Consider the following 21,238-nt stretch of genomic DNA (forward strand, 5'->3'; position numbering starts at 1 on the left):
TTGTAACTGACAAATTAGTGCCCATTACAAATAAATAAGTATTCGTAACGGACACTATTTTTCCCATTACAAATACTATATTACACGTAACTTGGCCCAACTGATAGAGGAGCCCATTACTTGGCTTTTAGGGTTTCACCTAATAGCCGTCATTTCTCCGCTCCTCCTCTCTCTCTCTCTCTCTCTCTCTCTCTCTCTCTCCCCTCTCCTCTCCTTTCCTCCTTGTCATTCTCCTCTCCTCCTCCTCTCTCTCCTCCCCGTCCTTCTCTCCTCTCCTCCATCAATCTTAGAGAAAAAAACTATTGTGCTTTCGTTGTCGTTGTCAATGTCGAATTTGAATTGCGATTTGTCTTTAATTTCATAGCCTCCATTTTCGAACTACTGCGCTTTGTCGTTGTCAATGTCTCCGTTGTTGACTACTCTTCTGGCGAAGTCCGATGACTTGCTTTCGGAATGGGAGCGAGTTTATCTTCCGATTGATCCTGGTGTTGTTCTACTTGATATCGCCTTTGTTCCTGGTGACCCTAATCACGGTGCGGTGCCCGTTACAAATAACAAAGGCCATCCGTAACGGCCGCATACCTAACGGACGCTGCCCGTTACGGATGGGTATTTTTTGCCCGTTACGGATGGCCTTTTTTCCACTAGTGTGACCAAGCTAAAAAAAAAATTCGTTTGAAGAAAAATATGTTAGGTATTATTGAATCATGCAAATCAATTAAGAGTTCTAAACTAGCTTAAGATATGAAGGGATGCAAATCTAAATATTGTTTAATAATAATTTTGAAATTACACTGTCAAATTTTTGAAGGTTTTAAAAAATAATTGTCATTAAAGATTTTGGTGGATTTTTATACTTATACAAAACTACTATATAGGCACATAAACCAAATAGTACGTATTAAAACTACCAGGTTTACCACCCAAACCAAAGCAAGGTGTAATAACGTGCTAATACAACTTCTATGCAAGGGCTAACTCTTCGCGCGCGATGCGCGCGCGTAGGATACCCTAGTGTGTCTGTGTGTGTATATATTGTATATATATATATCTAATGGTCAATTCATAAAGAACATGAACTGTACCTACCTTACACATCATGCTGATGTTGCTCAAGTTAGGCCCTGTTCTCTTCACCTTAAAAAAATAATATTAAGTAAAATAATTTCAGTTCAGTAAAATAAGTTTAGATCAGTAAAATTAACACTACAACAAAATAAGGCATCGGTAACAACAAAAAAGTGTTACCTAATGTTAAAAAAGTGTTGCCTTGTATCTAAGGCAACACAATTGAGGCGTAGCATTTACCTCCGTGGCCTATTCTTTAGGCAACACATTTTGATACAAAGGCAACAATTTTAAAAGCAAGTCTAAGAGATACCTAAGGCAACAATTTAAACTATCACCTAATCTCCAATATGCAACAATTATTTGTTTGTCGTATATGTTAATAATTAAAAGGGAGTGTTGCCAATTGTTTCAAAAGCAACAACTATAAGTTGTTGCCCGTAAATACAACCTCCTAGAATTTGCTGCCCACCAAATAATTATTTTTTATTATGATAATTGTTTGAATTATTCTTAAATTGAGCACCATATGCGATCCCTGTGAAATATTCATTGTGATGTTAATAATTTTTTAAGACCATTTTGTTAATCTCTAGGTAAGAAACAATTATCATAATAAACATTTTTACAATAAACTTCAAAGATTCAAGCAAATATTAGCATCCATAACTACATAAATTTTGATCCCCAATTAGATTCACATAGTGCAATAAACTTGATGTCTAAGATTGTACATACTACTTATAAATATATATAACAAAATAAAGAAAATATAGACAGTAGAGTTTATACAACTCCATGGAGTGACAATAATGGACTAGCATAAGTGTCAATCATGCATGATCAAATTAAGTCTTCATCTTCGTCTTCAATGGCTTCTTCTTCTTGTTCATCAGTCATGTGGTTCACCCCCTGTAAAATAAAATGAAATAAATAATTCAACAACATTCCTAAATAGGAATTTTCGTGATAAAATTTTATTAGTGTTTTGTTAGTGTTGTATTATAGATAATGGAAATTGTAGTACATGAATAAAAATATTTATAATTTCAAATCAATTCCTGAAATAGAGTTGCCCATTGAATAATCACAATTGGGATGATTTCATTACAAATAATCTATACAATGTCAAAACTAACTTCGCTCAAAATAACCTCCTCTCCAACTAAGTATTTGAGATGATTATTACTGATTAGTAGTATGTCTTAAGTTGGTATTAAAACAGTCCTCAAATTCAGCATTACACTATTAATTTACTCTTTTTAAAAATATTATGTACCTGATTAGATGTAGATGCAGACTGAAGTGGAAGCATTCCTTCCATATTATCTTGACAATTAGCATCCTTCTCCGAGTGATCATCAAGCAATAAAGAGCCAAACACACCAAGGTCAAAAGACGTGTGAGGAATTTGTTGTTGAAGTTGAGAGAAGAGGGATCGAAGACCATTGGCTAACTCCACTCTATCTTGCTGCCTCCTATCTTCATAATATTTTTCAATAGCTTTAACTTCGTTTGCATGCTTCTTTTCGGTCTCCTTCATCATAGCCTTTTGATTTAATTGAGTAGAAGAAACATCCCTTCCTTGAAGGCATAACTTACCCTTCTTTTTGTCACTAGAATTAAATACAGCAGCAACGACACTATCACCATCTTTTGGTGAATTTATATCTCCGAGTTCTCTCTAGTTTTGAAAAGATAAGAAAATTAATGCAAAGAATAATGTGTGCAGCAAGTTAATTTAGTATATATATATATATATATATATATATATATATATATATGTATAATTAATTTGAATCTTACAATTAGTTTGTCCCTTGGGTCACCCGGCTTGCGCTTTGTCTGCTTTTCCTTGCGTGTTTCAATAAACATTTCTGCTAGTGTTGGTTTTTTTGTTGTTTTTCTCTCCTTTTTCTACACATGTTTGGTAAATATTGATAATATTAATTTGTAAATGAAATAAATATATTATGTGATAAGTAAATACTTACCCACTTTTCTTGGACCCTAGCAAAACTCTTTGGCCCTGCCGTATGCATAACATTTTTTTCTTTTCCCACTAGACAATTTGCTGTATTTTGCTCACTAATTTCCTGAAAAAAAAATTTACCTTAATAAATATCTTTATAACACAAAGAATTTACATACTTCATTTATAAGGGAGGGAAGTCAAAGCAAATTATTATTTTACATACCTTATGCTTGTCACTATGCCAAATTTTCAATAATTCTTTAAACATTATTTTTGGAACCCGTATTGGGCGCTTCTTCATCCTCATCTTATCATTGTCATACTTTTTAAAATGATTTTTTTTCAGACTACACTTGTAGGCTCTCCAACAAGAACCAATGGTTTGCAAAACCCATTTCTTACCCTCAATAGGAACTATGTAATGTTTCTGCAGCAATACAAAAAAAAGTAAGTAATACTAAATCTGAACAATATAGAAAAAGCAATGTTTCCAATTCTTCAAAATTATTCAGAGATCCTAGTAGAATTACTTATTAAATGACATAAAGGAGTGTAGACTATTTGCATAAAAAATTGCATTGTGTATATGTTGGAAGTAATGAAGTTTGTTAATTTGATGTTACTAGTAATTGGACATATATTTATAAAACAGATATAGTATGACAGGTTATTTAATGCAAAGAACTGGACCAAAACAGCACTGGTGCTTCTAAGTTACATGAGAGTTTGACTAATCAGAAAAGAAACTATAGGAAAACTGGAGTTACTTCATGCTTCTGGAGGCAAGAATTAGCTCTTACTAGTAGCTACTAGCACGTAGAATTGTTTTCTATTTATTCTTGTTAATTTTGTTTGTAGCACATTTGAATGCTCAAGTCCATTCTTTTACAGGTTATTTGATTAAAACAAATTTCATTGGCTACCTAGTTGAGGGTAGACTTGTGAGAGTTCTTAAAATACACTACTGCTGCACACACGGAAACACCTACATCACACTTTTGCACCACTGTGTTCTTCTAGCACATATTATATACCCAACAAACGTCAGCCACACACACTGATAGGGAGTGCCAAGAACAGGAGACATTCCAGCAGTACCAGCAAGACGATTAAAAATCTTAAAATCTCTGCAAAAATGTCTTAAATTTATAAAACTAATTTACAGCATATAAAAGCCATATAGTATAGACACTTATATAACAATGATAGCATAATTACTTAATTGATTAAAGTAACTCACCATGACATATTCCCACAGCTCATCTTTCTTCTCGTTCCTTAATATGGGCCAATTTTGGATAGTTAATGGTAGGATATTTGCTTTTCGAGCTATTGTTCCTAAGAAGCTAGTGAACTCGTTGCAAGTTTTGTCATCAGGACCAATAGGCTGTCCATGCTCATTCAAGGTAATTTCTAAACGTTCTTCTTCGCTGCGTCCATGGACTTTATAGCACATAGTTGGTCCTCTTCTAGGCTTATCCATTCCACCTAACATGAACAAAGATATTCCAAAATTATATAAAATAATGATTGATCATATGTAGGTATACATTTTATAATTTTTAAATATAGAAAAGAAAGAGAGCTTGCCATTTTCTTTATCATTCTCATTTTGATCTAAGTGTCTGACTTCCAATTCTAGTGTTTCAACAGGTTCTCTTCTTATAACATGATGTTGTGATGCATGACTAGGGGTAGATGAGCCACCAGATGAAGAAGATGAAGAAGCCAGATGAACTTTCTGTCGACATTTCTTAAAAGCTGAAGCAATTTTCACTGATTTTTGAGTCACAGCCTTCATTTTGCGAATCTGTGAATGTGAAAAAAAAAAATAAAGAAAGAAGTACGATACTCTAACATATATACATACATTATATGAAAAAGAACAATGTCTATCTAATTAAAAAAAAGTTCCACACTCAATATTAAATTATCTTTGACCATGCTTTATAGCTTCCTCAATCTCCATGGAAGAATAATTAAATAGTATCAAAATCAAGATAAGACACAACTCTTTTGATATATTCTTAGAATATTTGATCAGATTATTTTGAGGTGTATTCATCTATTCTTTGTTTAAGTTTTCCATACCCTAATAATCTCTAACCTTCACAATATATATAATGCATACAAACAAAACAACAATAAAATATTTTCATGGCCATAAGGATGGGAATAGTGCACACATTAGAAACTTTTTAAGCAACTACAATTAAAATGCGCATAACATCACAACACTTTATTATTTAAGCAGCATTAACAAGTGTAAAGAATAGAGACATGCTAAGATAATTCATTTCATGAATATAATTACCTTCCATGGAATAGACTTGGACTTGAGATTACATTTAGAATGTGGAATAGGTAACTCTTCACCGCAGGAAACAAGCTCATGCTCCATATCAGAATCTTAGTTAGGCTGATAAATCTCATTATCCTCTGAAACCTTTTTTATTTTAGCCTTACTACGACTGCCTCTATTGTTTTGAACTAGTGCCATCAATGACTTGGCCTGATCCTTCAAACCTAGCTCTTTCATTTTAGACCCATTTTCTTTGATCCTTTCCATTCTAACTCTCTCATATCCCGGTGTTCTTGGTTCACGAGTCTGATGCTGATCACCAGAACCTCTTATAGCTCCAAGCTTAGTTAATTTTTTCTTTGCCATACTTGAAGCTAATAAAATTTGAAAATAAATCCAATGAAACAGAAGAAAAAAACACATATATGTACATATATAAGCTGTCACAAAGCAAGCTTGTATAAAATGAAAAGCAAAAACTAAGCTAAGGGGTAAATATATGTAAACTAACCAACAAAACACAAATAATTAATCAAAGAGAAAAAAAATAAAGCATCAAGTTGATGATTTTTATTACGCAGTAGTGTTAAACCGTAGTAAATCAGGTTTCTGCAACTGCTAGTCTCATGCTATGTGGGTTTGAACTTTATGCACTATCCATACGCCAAATCAAACCTTTATAACTCAATTAGAGTTCATCTACAACATTATGAAAATAGAAATCCTCGAAGTATGAATCAAACTATAAGTGGAATTTAAATTTATGAAAAATAGAAGTACACATAAGAAACCAAATGAAATTAAGATTGGATTAGAGCACTTTGTTATTGGTCAATCAATTGGATCATGAATTATTGCATAGTCAGCATCATGTGTTGTTAGTAACTAATACTAGTCCTCAACTTCTAGTTTCTCAATTTCAATTTAAATTTTGGTAATGTACAATAGTACATAATAGAACCCTGTAGCCTACGGCCTACCCATAACTTGTTTTAAACCTCCCCCCACCCCCTCTCTCTCTTTATCTCTCTCACCAATGAATAATATGCAAAATAGAGTAAATGAAAGTGGGTATTGCTTATAGTATTAATATTTGAAATTATACATCCAAAATTAGATGTTTTCTTTCAACGTCACTGTTTGTATGCCAAAGTGCCTAACTTACATTATTGATGAAATTCCACAGTACAATAAATGAAAATTAAAATTACATGCATATAATACAATCATTAGAGTAAAATCAACACATGCTTTTCAAGTAAAATCTATGGAAGTCAAAGACATCCAAAACAAATTATATATACCCGTCATAAAAATCAACTCAGATCAAAACAAATTAGTATATACCCGTCATAAAAATCAACTCAGATCTAACATCAAAATTAAACAACCAATTATAAAGAAACCATTTACTTCAGATATAAAAGGAGGCAATGAAGACTTACTAATGAGATACAGAGAACAACGACGTCTTCGCCAGTACCAAAGGTCAATCTCAAAAGCAAAGGAGCAGTTCAGAAAAAAGCAAATCAACTAATTCATTGCAAAATAAATACACCCTTAATCAATTCGCACCTCAGCATATCTAAAGGCAATTGTGTAACTGGATAGTGAGGGAAGCAGATCAAGAAGTGAAACGTGAGTAACTGTTTCTTAGTGGGAAATTGTTGGAGCCAAAAAAATTTCACCATGTTCGCGGGTTTTGGAGATGAAACCGACAAACCTTTGTTTTTTTTTTTTTTGGAAATAAATGTCCAAGTTCTATCTGTCATTCTTGTATATAATCTTAGTATAGCTTAATATATTGTCTAGATTCATAGGTTTCATCACCCATCCAACGGTACTAGTGTACTACTTTTTTTTTTTTTTTTTTTTTTTAATTTATTAATTTATTTTCACTCTTATCTATTCACAAATAAAACATTTACAAATTTTGTACGCGGCTGATCACATGGTGCGACAAGGGTTACTTGTATGGCGTTAATTGTATTTTGGGGTTACTTGTAAGGTGTTACCGATTTTTGTCGGGGTGTTACTTGTAGGTGTTACTTGTATTATGGGGTTACTTGTAGGGTGTTACTGGTTTGGTATGGGGTTTGGTCGGAGGTTATTGGTAGGAGTTACTCAGAATACAAGTAACACCTACAAGTGACCCTGTAAATCATTAAATGAAGGGTTTTTATTTTGGTGAAAATAATTGGTACTTTAAAATCTGTTCATTTTCAATTCAGTTCTTAATTTCCTTCTCTTATAAAATATTCATTTCAGCTCATTTCAAACTCTTTAGCAATAATGAACTTAACAATAAATATAATTTATTTGACCAATCTATACTTTTCACTATAATAAAATTAACAGATCATGTGAATATGTGAGTAAAGATTATTGTTGAAGAATAAATCAAGATAAAGACTTTAAATTTAAGATGGATGGGTTAGTTAAGTTGATATTAGTTTATAGTATAGATAGATAGATTAATGAAAAACATGTAGAGATCAAAATAAATATCAATCCTCAATACCTAAGGGTTTCTAAATCTACCCAATACCCTATAATCTCAATTCTCATACCCACCTCCCCCCATAAAAAATTTCAATTCATTGTATTAATGAAGAAGTATAGAATCCATTCCAACAATAATAACTAAACAACTATAATTACACTAGTATGATTTATTTCTGGTATGAGATCAATCGATTCCAAGTATATCATTTCGGTACATTTTAATGAACCAAATCAAACACCCCCTTGGTTGAATGGTAAATTGTACTCGGTACTTGAAAGTCACTTATTACTCCCTCGTACGAACTTTTAAAAATTTACCTTTTCAAAACCTTATGTTAACTTATATGTCATAAAATAAGTAAAAATAAACTTACAATCTTTGGAATATGAAAAAAAATATACACACTCAATTACAAGGAGAACCAAAGACCCCCTCTTTTTATGGTACACAAATGAACAATAACTATCAAAATAACCAAATACTACAATCCCACAAATGTGAAAGTAAAATTGTATAGATTGTTAGGAAAATAAAGTATTTAATTCAATAGTCACAAAATGTCCATGCAATTATATCTAACCAAACTCCATCCATTGTTGTGTTTAGGCATTAGTTGATCAAACTAAGGATTTTCATGACTTAGGGCCTGTTCATATTTACTTAATTTCAGTTCATTTCAGCTCCAATCAGTTTAGTTCAGTTCAGTTTAGTTCAACTCCAATCAGTTCAGTTCAGTTCAACTCCTAATTTCCTTCTCTCATAAAATATTTATTTCAGCTCAATTCAGTTCAGTTTAGTTCAGTTCAGCTCCAATCAGTTCAGTTCAGTTTAGTTCAGCTCCAATCAGTTCAGTTCAGTTCAGCTTCTAATTTCCTTCTCTCATAAAATATTTATTTCAGCTCAGTTCAGTTCAGTTTAGTTCAGTTCAGCTCCAATCAGTTCAGTTCAGCTCAGTTCAATAAATGTGAACAGGCCCTATGCTCAACTATATACTTCTTTCAAAAAAAAATAAAATAAAATAAAACTAAACTACATACCGATTTTATTCGATCTAATCAACCTAACAACACTTTTATTAATTCATTTTATACTCAATTTGATTAAAATTCGACCTGAAAATATTCAATTATCTGACTTGGTGTTGACCTTATCTAAAATTCGACCTGAAAAAAATCCAATTACTAAACTTGGTGTTGACCTTAACTAAACCCAAAGTTGACTCAAATCGACTTTACCCGGTACTTAGCTATCTAAACCGAATTGTGATCAACTCATTATTTATTCAAAACCAATAAATCCCAATGATTGAAGATCTAAATTCGATCTAACTCTAGTTCAAAAAAAATTCGATCTAACTCGAAACTTCTAAAACCATTTTTATATCCAAAACTACTCACGACCCGATTTAACCCGGCCCAAAACTATGGTGCCCGAATTAACATCATGTCAAATGGTTTCGTTTTTATTTCATACCTAACTATTCAATTTTATGCAGCAACACTCCTTCTCTTCTTTCTCCTCCATTGAAGCGTACTCTAAAATCTGCATTGAAGCATCTTCTGAGCTTTCTCTCCACCATTGATATATCTTCTGAGGTAAGATTTCATTCTATAATTGCTAGAATGTCAATTTCACAGTCTAGGTTTTGATATTACATTATTACCTAATTTTTATTTCAATTGTGAATGTAGTATTAAATTGACAATTCATCAAATTATAATGTGGATTATGAACTATTGATTATCATTGCTGAAATAAAAGCTTATAGGTAGCTAATTTTGTAATTAGTTTGATATTTGTATCATAGCTCAGCAGTCTGAACTCAGCTCATTTTTATTGTCACAAACATATAAAATGCATAGGTTAATTAATATGGTATGCCAAGTTATATATTGTACACTCATGGACCTTTTCAAGATTAGTAGACAATAGTCGTTCTTGATTTGGCTTTAGCTATTGCCTACTTCCTCCTTTGGTGCTCTGCTATTCCCTTTTTCCTGTCTAAATTTTTTATTACTAACATAAGCAATCTAGAGAATGACACTATATCATAGTTAACAGTATACGATGTATTGCGGGGGTAACATAAGTAGATGATCCTGTGTTGTCATTAGAATACGATGTATTGGATCTTCTGGTTTTTGTTATTGTTCACTCTGGCTAAAGTTCTTTTCTTACATCCAAGTTTGACTGTGAGTTTTTACATTTTTTATTTGGTACTCATGGGTTTAATTGATTTCCATGCTTATGTTACAATCATAATCGTGTTGTATTCCTTTTCAACTAGCATAAGTAGCTATAATTGTTCTTTTGTGTGTGTCTGTGCTAGTTATGAAATCTTGCAATTTCTCTACTCCCCTCTCTAGCACCTCTCTAGGGGTATGACTCAATTATGGTATTGTAATCTTTAATTAATTTGTAATAAAATATACTACTTTTTCTTTGATTGTTTATCATCTAAGTTTTGATGTGAGTGAACTTTGCTGATCTAACCTTTTGTCCTCAATATAAGATGATATGTTGCTTTTATAAAACTACATTTTGTAAAATCAGCAAGCAGCCAACCACAAGCAGCAGCTAGCTGCCACCAACAGGCAATCGCCATCAGCACCAGCTAGCTTCTAGCAGTAGGCAGTCGGAACAATCCCTTCACATCAATCAGGAATATGATTGATGTGAAGGGATTGTAGAGTACAGATAACCTGGAATGATTTTCATATTTACCCTAAAAGCAATTAAAGATGCCACACAATATTGCCACCAAGGGAGGAAGAGGCTATCAGCCTATTTTGCTATAGCAAGAAGATGAATAATGTAATCAAAAGAAAGAAGTTGCAGTTTGTGAAGAGTTCTTGAAAACATTTGACAGTCATTTGAACTGGCAGGAGACTTTAATGATACTTGAGTTACTCACATTCTGTTTGTATCACTAGCACATTTTTTCTCTGAATATGATTAGATTTGTGTTCTAATTTGATTTTAAGAAGTGCCTACTAATGGCCTGCTGCTACCTTGCTGTACTACTGCTACCCGCCTTCGCGCCTTCTACATTGTGCTGCTGCTGCACATTATTATTGTCTTTTTTTTCCTATTTTTTTTTGCATAGCAGCCAGTTTTTTGTAATTCTTTTTATTTTTAAATTATTTGTATGGTATAATTAACATCAAATTCTACTTGTATGAAAATAGTAACTTTTACATATATATTCTATTTTCTACATTGATTTAGCTTAAAAATGCTGTTGTGAAATGTCAAATTCACCAACCATATATGCACTGGCTTGGTTGAATTTGTGAGCCTTTAAGGTTAGAATTACCAGTGCTAGTCATTTTTTCTAATCATCAACTATCATTGTCATACACAACTTGATGTTAATGTTTTCAAATTATTGAATAGTTAATAATTTTGTTCCTATTGACAATAATTTGTTTATTATTATTATTTTAAAACCAATGTTCTAAATAATATGTATTATGCAAGGCAATGAAAACACATAAAACATTCGTTGTCTTAGATACCTTGAAAAACCATTTTTTAAATTATTGCATTAGCAAGAATTTAATTGTTGTGATCTTTTTAGACAACATTTAAAATAATTGTTGTCTTATGTAAAAATAAATGGCTACATTTTACATATTGTTGTCTTACATAATCTAAAGCAACACTTTTAAACCGTTGCATTGTCATATAGTACAGATTGTTCAAGATCAAGGTAACAAACAAGTATTGTTGCCTTTTACTACCAAAGGCAACGTTTGTCATTTTGTTGCAATTTTGTCCGTTGCCTTTTCTCTTTTTTTTTGTAGTGTAATTTCAGTTCATTAAAAATAATTTCAGTTCAGTAAAAATTAGTTCAATTCAGTAAAATTCAGTTTTCTTAAAGAAAAATTATAATAGAAAATCAGTAAAAATAATTTCAGTTTAGCAAAAATATTTCAGTTCAGTAAAATTAATTTAAGTTCAGTAAAAATAATTTAAGTTCAGCAAATATAATTTTGTTTCGATAAAAATACCTTCAGTTCAGCAAAAATAAGGTGAAGAGAATGGGGCCTTAATGTCCTCCGTCGAAAGCTTCAACCTCCATTAATCTATCTCCTTCTTCTTTACCTTCTTCCTTCTTCCACCGACATTATAAATACCACCATTTTTAACATCTCCTACACCAGCTTTCACTGAGAAATTCGACACTACGAAAATGAGTGACATTAAGGGTGTGGTCAATCCAAAGGGGTAGGGGTAACCATTTCCTCCATTGAAACATGCATTAAGCTAGATTTTGTTCATTGAGTTTCTCCGATCCATTGATGTTCTTCAGTGTTGTCTCTTTGTGAATTGATGTCTTAAGCTTGAAGATATATAATTAATTTTTTGGGTTTTCCTAAGCTGTACCCCTAAGGTATTCGAGTTTCTAAGGTGTACCCATGCTTTTTCAAGTTTCTAAGTTGTGCCCTTCAACACCTTATCAATATTAAAATGTACCCTTATTAGTTGTTTAAAAGTTATTTGAGAGTGTGATTTCGTGGCTTCAATTTTCATTATTAGGGTTGCGGTGGCTAAGATTTCTTTCTCCTACCATTTCCTTACCTTTTATCATCTTTCTATTAAATTTGTAGTTAACTTTAGGTGATGTGGAAGTCCCAAGGAGGGTACCATTCATTAATGGTAGTGAGTTGAGGGGCACAACTTAGAAACTTGAAAAAGCATGGGTACACCTAAGAAACTCGAATACCTTAGGGGTATAGCTTAGAAAAACCCTAATTTTTTTAGTTGAAATGACATGATTGTGTCTACTCAAAGGCATAAAATAACGTTAATACCCTTAGATAAATAGAGTTTGTTTATCATGAAGATAAACTTGTATTTTCTCTTCATTTTGCAAGTTGCTATAAAGATATAAACATATGTTTTTTTTACATTTAAAAATTCTTTAAAGTTAACGCTAATCTATTTTTACGGTTACGACTTAAATTTTGATAAAATATTAATTTTTGTTTATCATATCTTCTTTTTTAGCTTTTGTAGTTGTAGGTATTGAGATCATGTGAGAACCAAGGTGAATAATGAGAACTAGGGCCTGATCTAGATTGTCCATCGCGTTTTATTAAACGGTTTACACTTCACCCGCCTCATTGATGGAATTTTCGTAATTACGCAACTTTCTAAACATTTTTTTTTTAAAATTTTATTCACTTTTAAAGCAATTTCATTTACTTTTTGACATATATTGTTTTATTTATTTATTATTATTATTATTATTATTTTTTGCCTTAACTAACTTTTCATTCACTTTTAAAAATATAATATAAAGTGTGTATTTCTGCATGATTAACACAAGCCATTTAAGAATTTTTCGGTAAGTTAAAAGAAAAAGTTATGTTCACTAAATAACTAAATTTTTGTCCTAAACGTGTTAAGAAAATATGAGTACAAAATTTAGTACTTAATGTTAATATGGGCATCATGTAACAATCAAACATCTCATAGATAGAATGACAACTTCAGCTCTTAACAAAAAAATTCCAACTAATAAAGCCTCATGTGTGCGCGTTTAAAAAATTTAATACAGCATAAAGTTTCTATTTTTGCATAATTTGTTATATAATACACCTACCTCTTTTACGTATATAAGCACTAGAACCTACATTGATTAAACAAACAAAATATAAAATTGATTACCTATATAAATAAATCATACTAATTCTCTTGCCTTAATTAAGTTTCTCTTGTAATCCTTATTTTATTTTTTCGCCATTTTTCTTGGGTAGATTTTCACCATGGATATCAAGATTGAAACTAAAGAATCTTTAGATAATCAGCAACAACAAAGGCAACCTTTTCTGGAAAATGAATCAGAGCAAACAAAACAACCAAAAACTCGAGCCCAAATGGCCATTAGAAAAACATTTAAGAGCACATCCCACTTATCTAGCCTCCTCCCCTCAGGATCAGTCCTCATCTTTGAAATTTTTTCTCCTATTCTAACAAACCAAGGCCGATGCGAAACTTTGCAATCCCATTTCTTAACATTAAGTCTTATAGCTTTCGTTGGTTTATCATGTATTCTCATGTGTTTCACTGATAGCGTAAGGGATGAACGTGGTAAAGTTCGATATGGAATTGCAACATTTAAAGGCTTATGGATTATTGATGGTTCTGTAACTCTTAGCCCCGAACAAGAAGCAAAATATCGAATTAGGGTTGTGGATTTTCTTCATGCAGTAATGGGGATATTTGTTTTCATGGCTGTTGCTTTGTTGGATCAAAATGTTGTCAAATGTTTATTTCCATTGCCATCTGAAGAAACCAAGGAGAGACTTGCTATGTTTCCTATTGGAGTTGGAATTGTTTGTGGTTTATTGTTTGTTTGTTTCCCTAGCAAACGTCATACCATTGTATCTCCTCTTTCTAAACACTAATTATTGTGAAATTACTTTTGTTTTTTCTCTTATATATTGGGTGAATAATCTAATGATGCTTTTCAAATTATTTAATATTCCACCTCGGTTCTCAAAAAGAAAAAATTATTCCACCTCATATTTTTATAGTGTAATGAGGTAAAGAATGAGTTTACAAATACATTTTTTATCACTTGTTTTTCTTATTTTCTTTTACGTAAATAAATGTATTGTTAAATAAAGATTTTTTAGTTTCTTTGATTTATATCACCGATACAAAGTACTTCGTAGTAAACAAGCATATGATACAATATTAGGAAATGTTGACGGCCATGGAGAGTGAAAATGTATGTGAAACTTTAATAGATTAATAGGCTCATCTCACCTTGACCATGTGAAAACATTTGTATTGTCCAATTACCCTGCATAGTTACTATAGAAAAATTGTCTTCTAAATATGCCACAAATTTTAGATAATTCTTTATTATAATCCTCAGAGTTAAGGGCAAACTGAATATGCAATCTGTTTACTAGCACTTTATTTACTGCATCTATTTGAAAATTCACACTAAAAAAAGAGATGATAAACTATCTCTTCCCTATAATTGTAGAGGATATTGAGCATCTGGAGTCAGCTATCTTACAAAGATGAGCTTTAATTTTGATCTACAATTCTAGAGAATCATCTAGCTGATGAACTTATGCTTAGGGGAACTTATGTTTCAGACCCAACTACTCTTCATGACTCCGAGTAAGCCATTCGTACCCAATAGCTATAGTGTACTTAACTCTTCATTACTCTGAGTGAGCCATTCGTACCCACTAGCTATAGTGTACTTATCCTTCTCAATATTCTTTTGAAGGGATGAATATTTCAAACATCAACTTTGAGCCCCACTGTGATCATACTCTTAAGCATAGTCGTCAACAAGGTAGAGCAAAAGAGTCGTCAACAAGTTTAAAAATTTGTAAACCTTCAACGGGTGTGAAGATACACCCCTTTCACAATCACAGAGCTCTCTAACTCCATATTGGTTCTGAACCATGACTGGGTATTCGGGGATGATTGTATGAATCCAACCTAGAAGATATTGAACTCGCCCTAAATGGGCCTCTACTTTATTCTTATCATATTCATATTTGCTTTCTGATTAACATACAATCAATAAATTAATCCTAAACATATTTAATCTACGTTGGTTGATTATTAGTGCACAAATAAATCTATTATTGGCGATCACTTTAAATAGATCATATTAGCCTAAATCAAATTATTAATTATCTTATTAAGCGTGATTTCAAGCATAAATTCCCTTTAAACCTGCAAGAGAGGGCGTGATCAAGTAATAAAAATAAATTATGAATAATCAAGCAACATATTAATTGACACAACAATCATGATCATAATAATAATCATCAAAGTATAATATTAACAAGTTCCAAGGCATGACGCTAACATGATTAATAATAAATCCTATGGTACTAGAAAACAATCAAACCATCCAAACATGATATATACTAGGAATTAATAAAAGGACTTTTTGTCAAAAACTATCTATTAAAAGCCATTTTTTGTGAGAAACTATCTAATAAAAAAAATGTTGTAAGAAACTACCTATTAAAATGAAACTATTGTAAAAGACTACCCTTTCACCGGATTTTCACCGTTGACTAATTTTTCTGGAATTTTTTTTTATTAGGTAGTTTCTCACAAAAAATTCCTTTTAAAAGGTAGTTTATGACAAAAAGTCCTTAATAAAATAATATAAGCATGATTTTTATAGAAATTGAGCAATCAAATTACTCACTTTGAAGCCTCGTTACTCTTTCTATTAAAAGAATACACACGTTAGTAAAATTCAATAAAAGATTTAATCAAACAATAAAATAATATTTGAAATATTAATTTGGAATTAAACCTTCAAAACTATCCACCTTTCACATCTAGGTCTAAGTCAACTTTGAGCTTGGCTAGGTGTACTCGAGTCTCGTGAATAAGGAAAATCAAAGAAATATCAATGATGTGTGTTTACGCTAGGCTTAGAAAATCAAGAAAGAGAAAGAAACAATAAGCTTTTGCTTAGAGAGAGAGAAAAAAATGAAGATTATTAGTGATAGAGCTTGCTGATGATTAAAAAGAGGGTCGAAGGATTAGAAAAGTGTCAGAATTCGAATCGAAATAAAATTCATGTTATCGCAACGCGAGAGAAATATCGCGGTGTACACAATAATTTTTTTACGGTTTTAATTTTTTTTTTTATTGTATCTTTTGATCTAGAAATTGAAATAAGATAAGTAATATGTCATTGGAAAGCTCTTAAAGTTTACTTTCCAACTCAATTAGAATCATATTCAAATACTTTGTAGAATAAAAGGTATGACCGAAATAGTTGAAGGGTGTCGGTTTTGGATAGAGTTTGGTATTTCATTCATATCTTTTTCGTTATAGCTTGGAAGCATCTCGGGATAGCCTCCATTAAGATTCAATTAGGATTATAATATATTATTGGAAATATAATTTCATGGGCTATCCAACTATAAATTTATATATCTAAAAATTTTGACGCACGAAGATTATAACTAAATATCTTTGAATTTGAACGGGATTAAGATTTTCAAACAGAGAAGTTTTATTCAATTTTAAACTTTTGATCTTTATTTTTAGGAAATGATAGATTAGAACCCTCTAGAGATTTCTAGAAGTTCCTAATGAATCCTAATTGCTTTAGGAAATATATTTAATATTAATGGACCCTCCACATGATTATTGAGTCCGCAATCAAGGCTCGGTTTGGGCCTAGTTTAGTATTCATCTAGCGATACATTCTTCGTTATAACTCGGATTTGGGATTATAATATATCGTTAGAAAGTTATTTTCAAACTTCATACAACTAAAAAATAATTGGACAAAGATTATGGACCAAAATAAACTAGCTTGGACTATTTTATAAAGAGGACACCAAATGAATTATTTTAAGGACACAAAATGAATTATTTTAGATTAAAACATTTAAACAAAGGTTAGAAAAAGGGGAAATTCACAACTCTTCAACTCTTCACCTGACTCGATAATCAAACACGTGAAAGGTACTCATCAATGGGTTTGGTTTTTGGGGAGACACAATCAAGTGTCTACAGCAGTCCCCACTTTGATTGAGTTCGGAGAAACATAAGTTTCAAAAACAAAATTCAAAGTATTCGATAGGGATTGAGAATAATTCCAAACGTTTTGCAATCCTAAATCATTCTTTTGAACGCTGATACCTGCAGAAAAATGTTAGTTATACAAATAAAAGAGTTAGAAACGCGTATCTTGCATCGTCGGGTACACCCCTCAATTATGACCAACTTTGGGGGGCGTTTTCTCTTAACAAGATCAGGTAAATGATCGGTGACTTTTTTAATAGATTATTTGTATGTTTAATTATTTTTCAAAGGCCAAGTGTTACAAAGTAATCGGAAAAAAAATAGAAACAAAAAAGAAAAATGGCCACCCCATTCCCTTACATGCTGCCAATTGACCCCCTAACTGCCTGACTACCCTAAGCCCCACCACCGGTCGACCTTCCCACCCCAACCCCTAAAGATGGCCGAATGGCCCATCCCCTTTCCCACTTTCCTCGCTCCAACCCCCTAAACACTCCCTTCCCTTCTACCTAATTCACTCATTCTCTCTCCTCAAACGTATCAACAATTATTCAAACCATTACCTAATCATCATTAACAATAGCTAGCTAATACAACTCAATAGTGGAAGTTGAGCAACGAAGATCGAAGAGAAAACCCCATTTTGATTGCACAAATACCCCTTAAAATCGGCGAAAAATCCTTCATGCTCATCGAAAATGCCCAAAATGCAAACCCTAGAAAGAGGTTATGGGATGGAGGAAATTATCGAGGAGTTAGGGAAGGAAGTTGGATAGTTTTCCAGGATGGGAAAGGGAAGGGGGTGGTTTCCGGGGTGAGGGAATGGTGGCCGAGATTTTTTAGGGGGGTGGGGGAAGCTAAGTGGAGGGGTTGGGTTTATGATTTTTTAATCTATTGGACCAACTAGATTTTGACACATGTCAAGTAACTATGAGGAGGGTGTGCCCATCTTAGGGGATATCTCCTCTATTCCCATGGCTCTTTAAAAGCCTAGGACTTTACACTTTTTTAGGGTGTATTAAGATTTGAATTCTTGACTATTTGAGAGACCTTGAATTAGAGTTGATTTTATTATTACGCTTTTTTGTAAGAAACTAACAAGGAGTCACTAATGAGTTTTAAGAAAACTCATAAACATCGTTCATGTTTTTCTCACAAGTACGCTTCAAGGGATATTTGGCATGCATCATAAGTATCACATGTCCAAATTTGTCTACTTATACAAAAATAAATTCAAGAGCGAGGGTAATAAAATAATGTTCTTTTAGGGAGGAATCGCTATTCTAGCCCTAGTGCAGTCTCTACTAGCTCTTCCTTTTACACAATTTCTTCACCAAAAAGTATATTCAACGTGTACCCTAAAACTAAGTTAGTTTATTTTATTTACACATGTTAACAACTTAAAGATAACATTGCAACGAAAGTCGTTATTCTTTTTAATCAAATTCGTGAAAAGAACAAAATGAACAATATTCGCCTTGGCTGAAGTGATAAAACAACAATTAATTATTCCAATTCTAGTCTTGATTAATGAAAGAATATTATGTGAAATAAATTAATTAAAAGTTTTTATAATTGGTCAAACAAAACTAATTAATCAATTTAATTTATTTAAACAATAAAAGAAAATTGATTTAATTAAGTGCTCAGGAAACTAACCGTTCTTCTTTTATGCCAAGTCTCCATTTTAGATGTTTATGTAACTTCTATCTTCTTCGTACCTTCAAGGAATTCAATTGATTCATTTAGGGTTGAAAAGTATTTGGGAAGAGAGAAGAAATGTAGTATAATAGTAAGAGGACTTGAGAGATTAGAGTTTTAAGAAAGCCAGGGTATATAATTCTTATTTTTCTGTTATCATTAGGGTTAAACAATAAACCCCTATTTATAGGGGTAGGAATTTGTTTGGTTTCATGTTGCTAACACCACGCGAAACTAAAACCCGACCCCAAGACCCGCACATAAATTAATGCAACTAAAACATGCATATTAATTAACAACATAATTAATAGGAAATTTTGACTTTTTCTACCTCTAAAATACATGTATTTCACTTTTGCTATCTGGGAAAATTTTTATTTTTTTTTACTACCATACAAATGACACTTTGTTAAAAATCGCTACCACTTAACTCTTTCAGTTAGTAATTCCGTTAGTGAGATCCAGCCACACCTTCCGGCCACCACTCCCTCCATAGCCACCCTAGCTGCCTCCCCGTCTGCCACTAGAATAAAAAAAACAAAAAAAAAGACATCCAAGAAACTAGCCTTGCCCTTCCTGTTAGCCACCCAACCCTGACCAGCGGCCAGTGTTGACAAACCTATCCCACCCCCTTTCCCCCACAAACGCAGCCCATCCCCTCCCTTTTCCCCTGCTTGCTGCCTCGACCCTAGCCACCACACCGAAACCACAATCCACTACTAAAAATTAATAAGGTTTTTGCAACCGTCTCTAACGGTCGTAGAAAATAGCAAAAACGGTCGCAATTCATTTTTTCGACCGTCAACGGTCGTAAAGGGGTGGTCGTTATTTCCTTGGTCGAAAAAAAAAAATTATTACGACCGTTTGACGGTCGCAGATTTATTGTGATCGTTTTTAATATTTTCAACGACCGCAAGAGAAACGGTCGCAAATATTAAATTTTACGACCGTTTTTATAAGCAGTCGCAATTTTGAAAATTAACGACGGCCAAAAGCGGTCGCTAAAAAGTTTAAAAAAAAAAAAGAAAAAAAACAACCCAAATCCTGTACCCCACAGCCTATCCGACCACCCAAACCAACTGTACCCAATGCTGCTACCCACCACCATCACTTCCCACCCAAACCACCACCACCACCCTAAAAAACACTGACCCACCATCGCCGCCCACCCAAACAGCTACCACCACCACTTCACCTCAACCCACCAGGTCTCACTCGAAAAAACCTCAACACACAACCACCAACTGCCTCTCACCCGAAAAACCCTCAACCCACAACCACCAATTGCCTCTCACCTGAAACTACCTTTACCCACCAAATACCTAATCTGACCTAAAACAACCCTTACCTATTACCCACCACCACCGGCCACAAAATTATCAAAAATTGAAAAAAAATCCCCACAAAATCAGAAATAAACACAATTATACAAAATACAGAAAATTACCCATAAATTCGAAATGAAACAATTATACAAAATACAAAATATTACCCATAAATTCGAAATGAAACAATAATGAAATTTTTTCAAAATTTATAAACTAATATTACAATATAACAATTATACATAATCAGAAATAATTAGAAACAATAAAACTAGATCTACAATCTACCTAATTTAAATATCAGATCTAGAAAACCTTGACTTGTTTTAGGTTCGTTCTTGTGACGGTGGAGGTCGTGATGGTGGCTCGAGTGTGCAGTCGTGACGAGCAGCGCGGAGGAGATAGCAAGCGTCGGCATCAATACCACAAGCGAAGCTTCCGATTTGAGCCAAAGCTTGAATGAGAAGCGTAGAGGAAAAATATTTCACACGCGCGAGCAGCGAATTTATCATCTTCTGATTCTTTAATTCTTAGGATAGAAATGGAGGATGAGGAAAGAGAAAGGATGGAGAGGAAAGAGAAAGAAGAGAGGAAACAAATTTGAGATTCAGATGAGAGAGGAAAGAAAAAAGAAGTGAGGAGAGGAAAGAGAAAGAGGAGCGGCGTGAGGGATAATAAATTAGGGTTGGGGTGAGATGGGTGACATTTTATACCCGAATTTTTTTATAAAAAAAATCTTTTTGCGACCGTCTTTAACGGTTGCAGATTATGACATTTACGACCGTCTCTGTGACGGTCGCAGATTATGAATTTTACGA

At 32.8% G+C, this 21,238-nt stretch overlaps 1 protein-coding gene and 1 long non-coding RNA gene across 2 annotated transcripts; one reads left to right on the top strand and one right to left on the bottom strand.

Moving 5' to 3' along the window:
- Positions 1 to 1,681: 1,681 nt before the first annotated feature.
- On the bottom strand, positions 1,682 to 7,136 carry LOC110721972. The gene is made up of 9 exons (XM_021901203.1): positions 6,791 to 7,136; positions 5,358 to 5,719; positions 4,634 to 4,853; positions 4,284 to 4,531; positions 3,267 to 3,470; positions 3,063 to 3,164; positions 2,875 to 2,985; positions 2,348 to 2,752; positions 1,682 to 1,980 (listed from the first exon to the last, which is right to left on the bottom strand). The coding sequence occupies exons 2-9, from the start codon at positions 5,442 to 5,444 to the stop codon at positions 1,912 to 1,914; spliced, it is 1,446 nt and encodes a 481-aa protein (XP_021756895.1). The 5' UTR covers positions 5,445 to 5,719; positions 6,791 to 7,136; the 3' UTR covers positions 1,682 to 1,911.
- A 1,982-nt stretch (positions 7,137 to 9,118) lies between these two features.
- On the top strand, positions 9,119 to 11,068 carry LOC110721973. Its single transcript, XR_002511496.1, has 2 exons — positions 9,119 to 9,446; positions 10,405 to 11,068. It is a non-coding gene; the product is annotated as an uncharacterized LOC110721973 (long non-coding RNA).
- The last annotated feature ends 10,170 nt before the right edge of the window (positions 11,069 to 21,238 follow it).

Source organism: Chenopodium quinoa, unplaced genomic scaffold, assembly GCF_001683475.1.
Source record: "Chenopodium quinoa cultivar QQ74 unplaced genomic scaffold, ASM168347v1, whole genome shotgun sequence".
In the NCBI taxonomy this organism is placed as follows: Eukaryota; Viridiplantae; Streptophyta; class Magnoliopsida; order Caryophyllales; family Amaranthaceae; genus Chenopodium; species Chenopodium quinoa.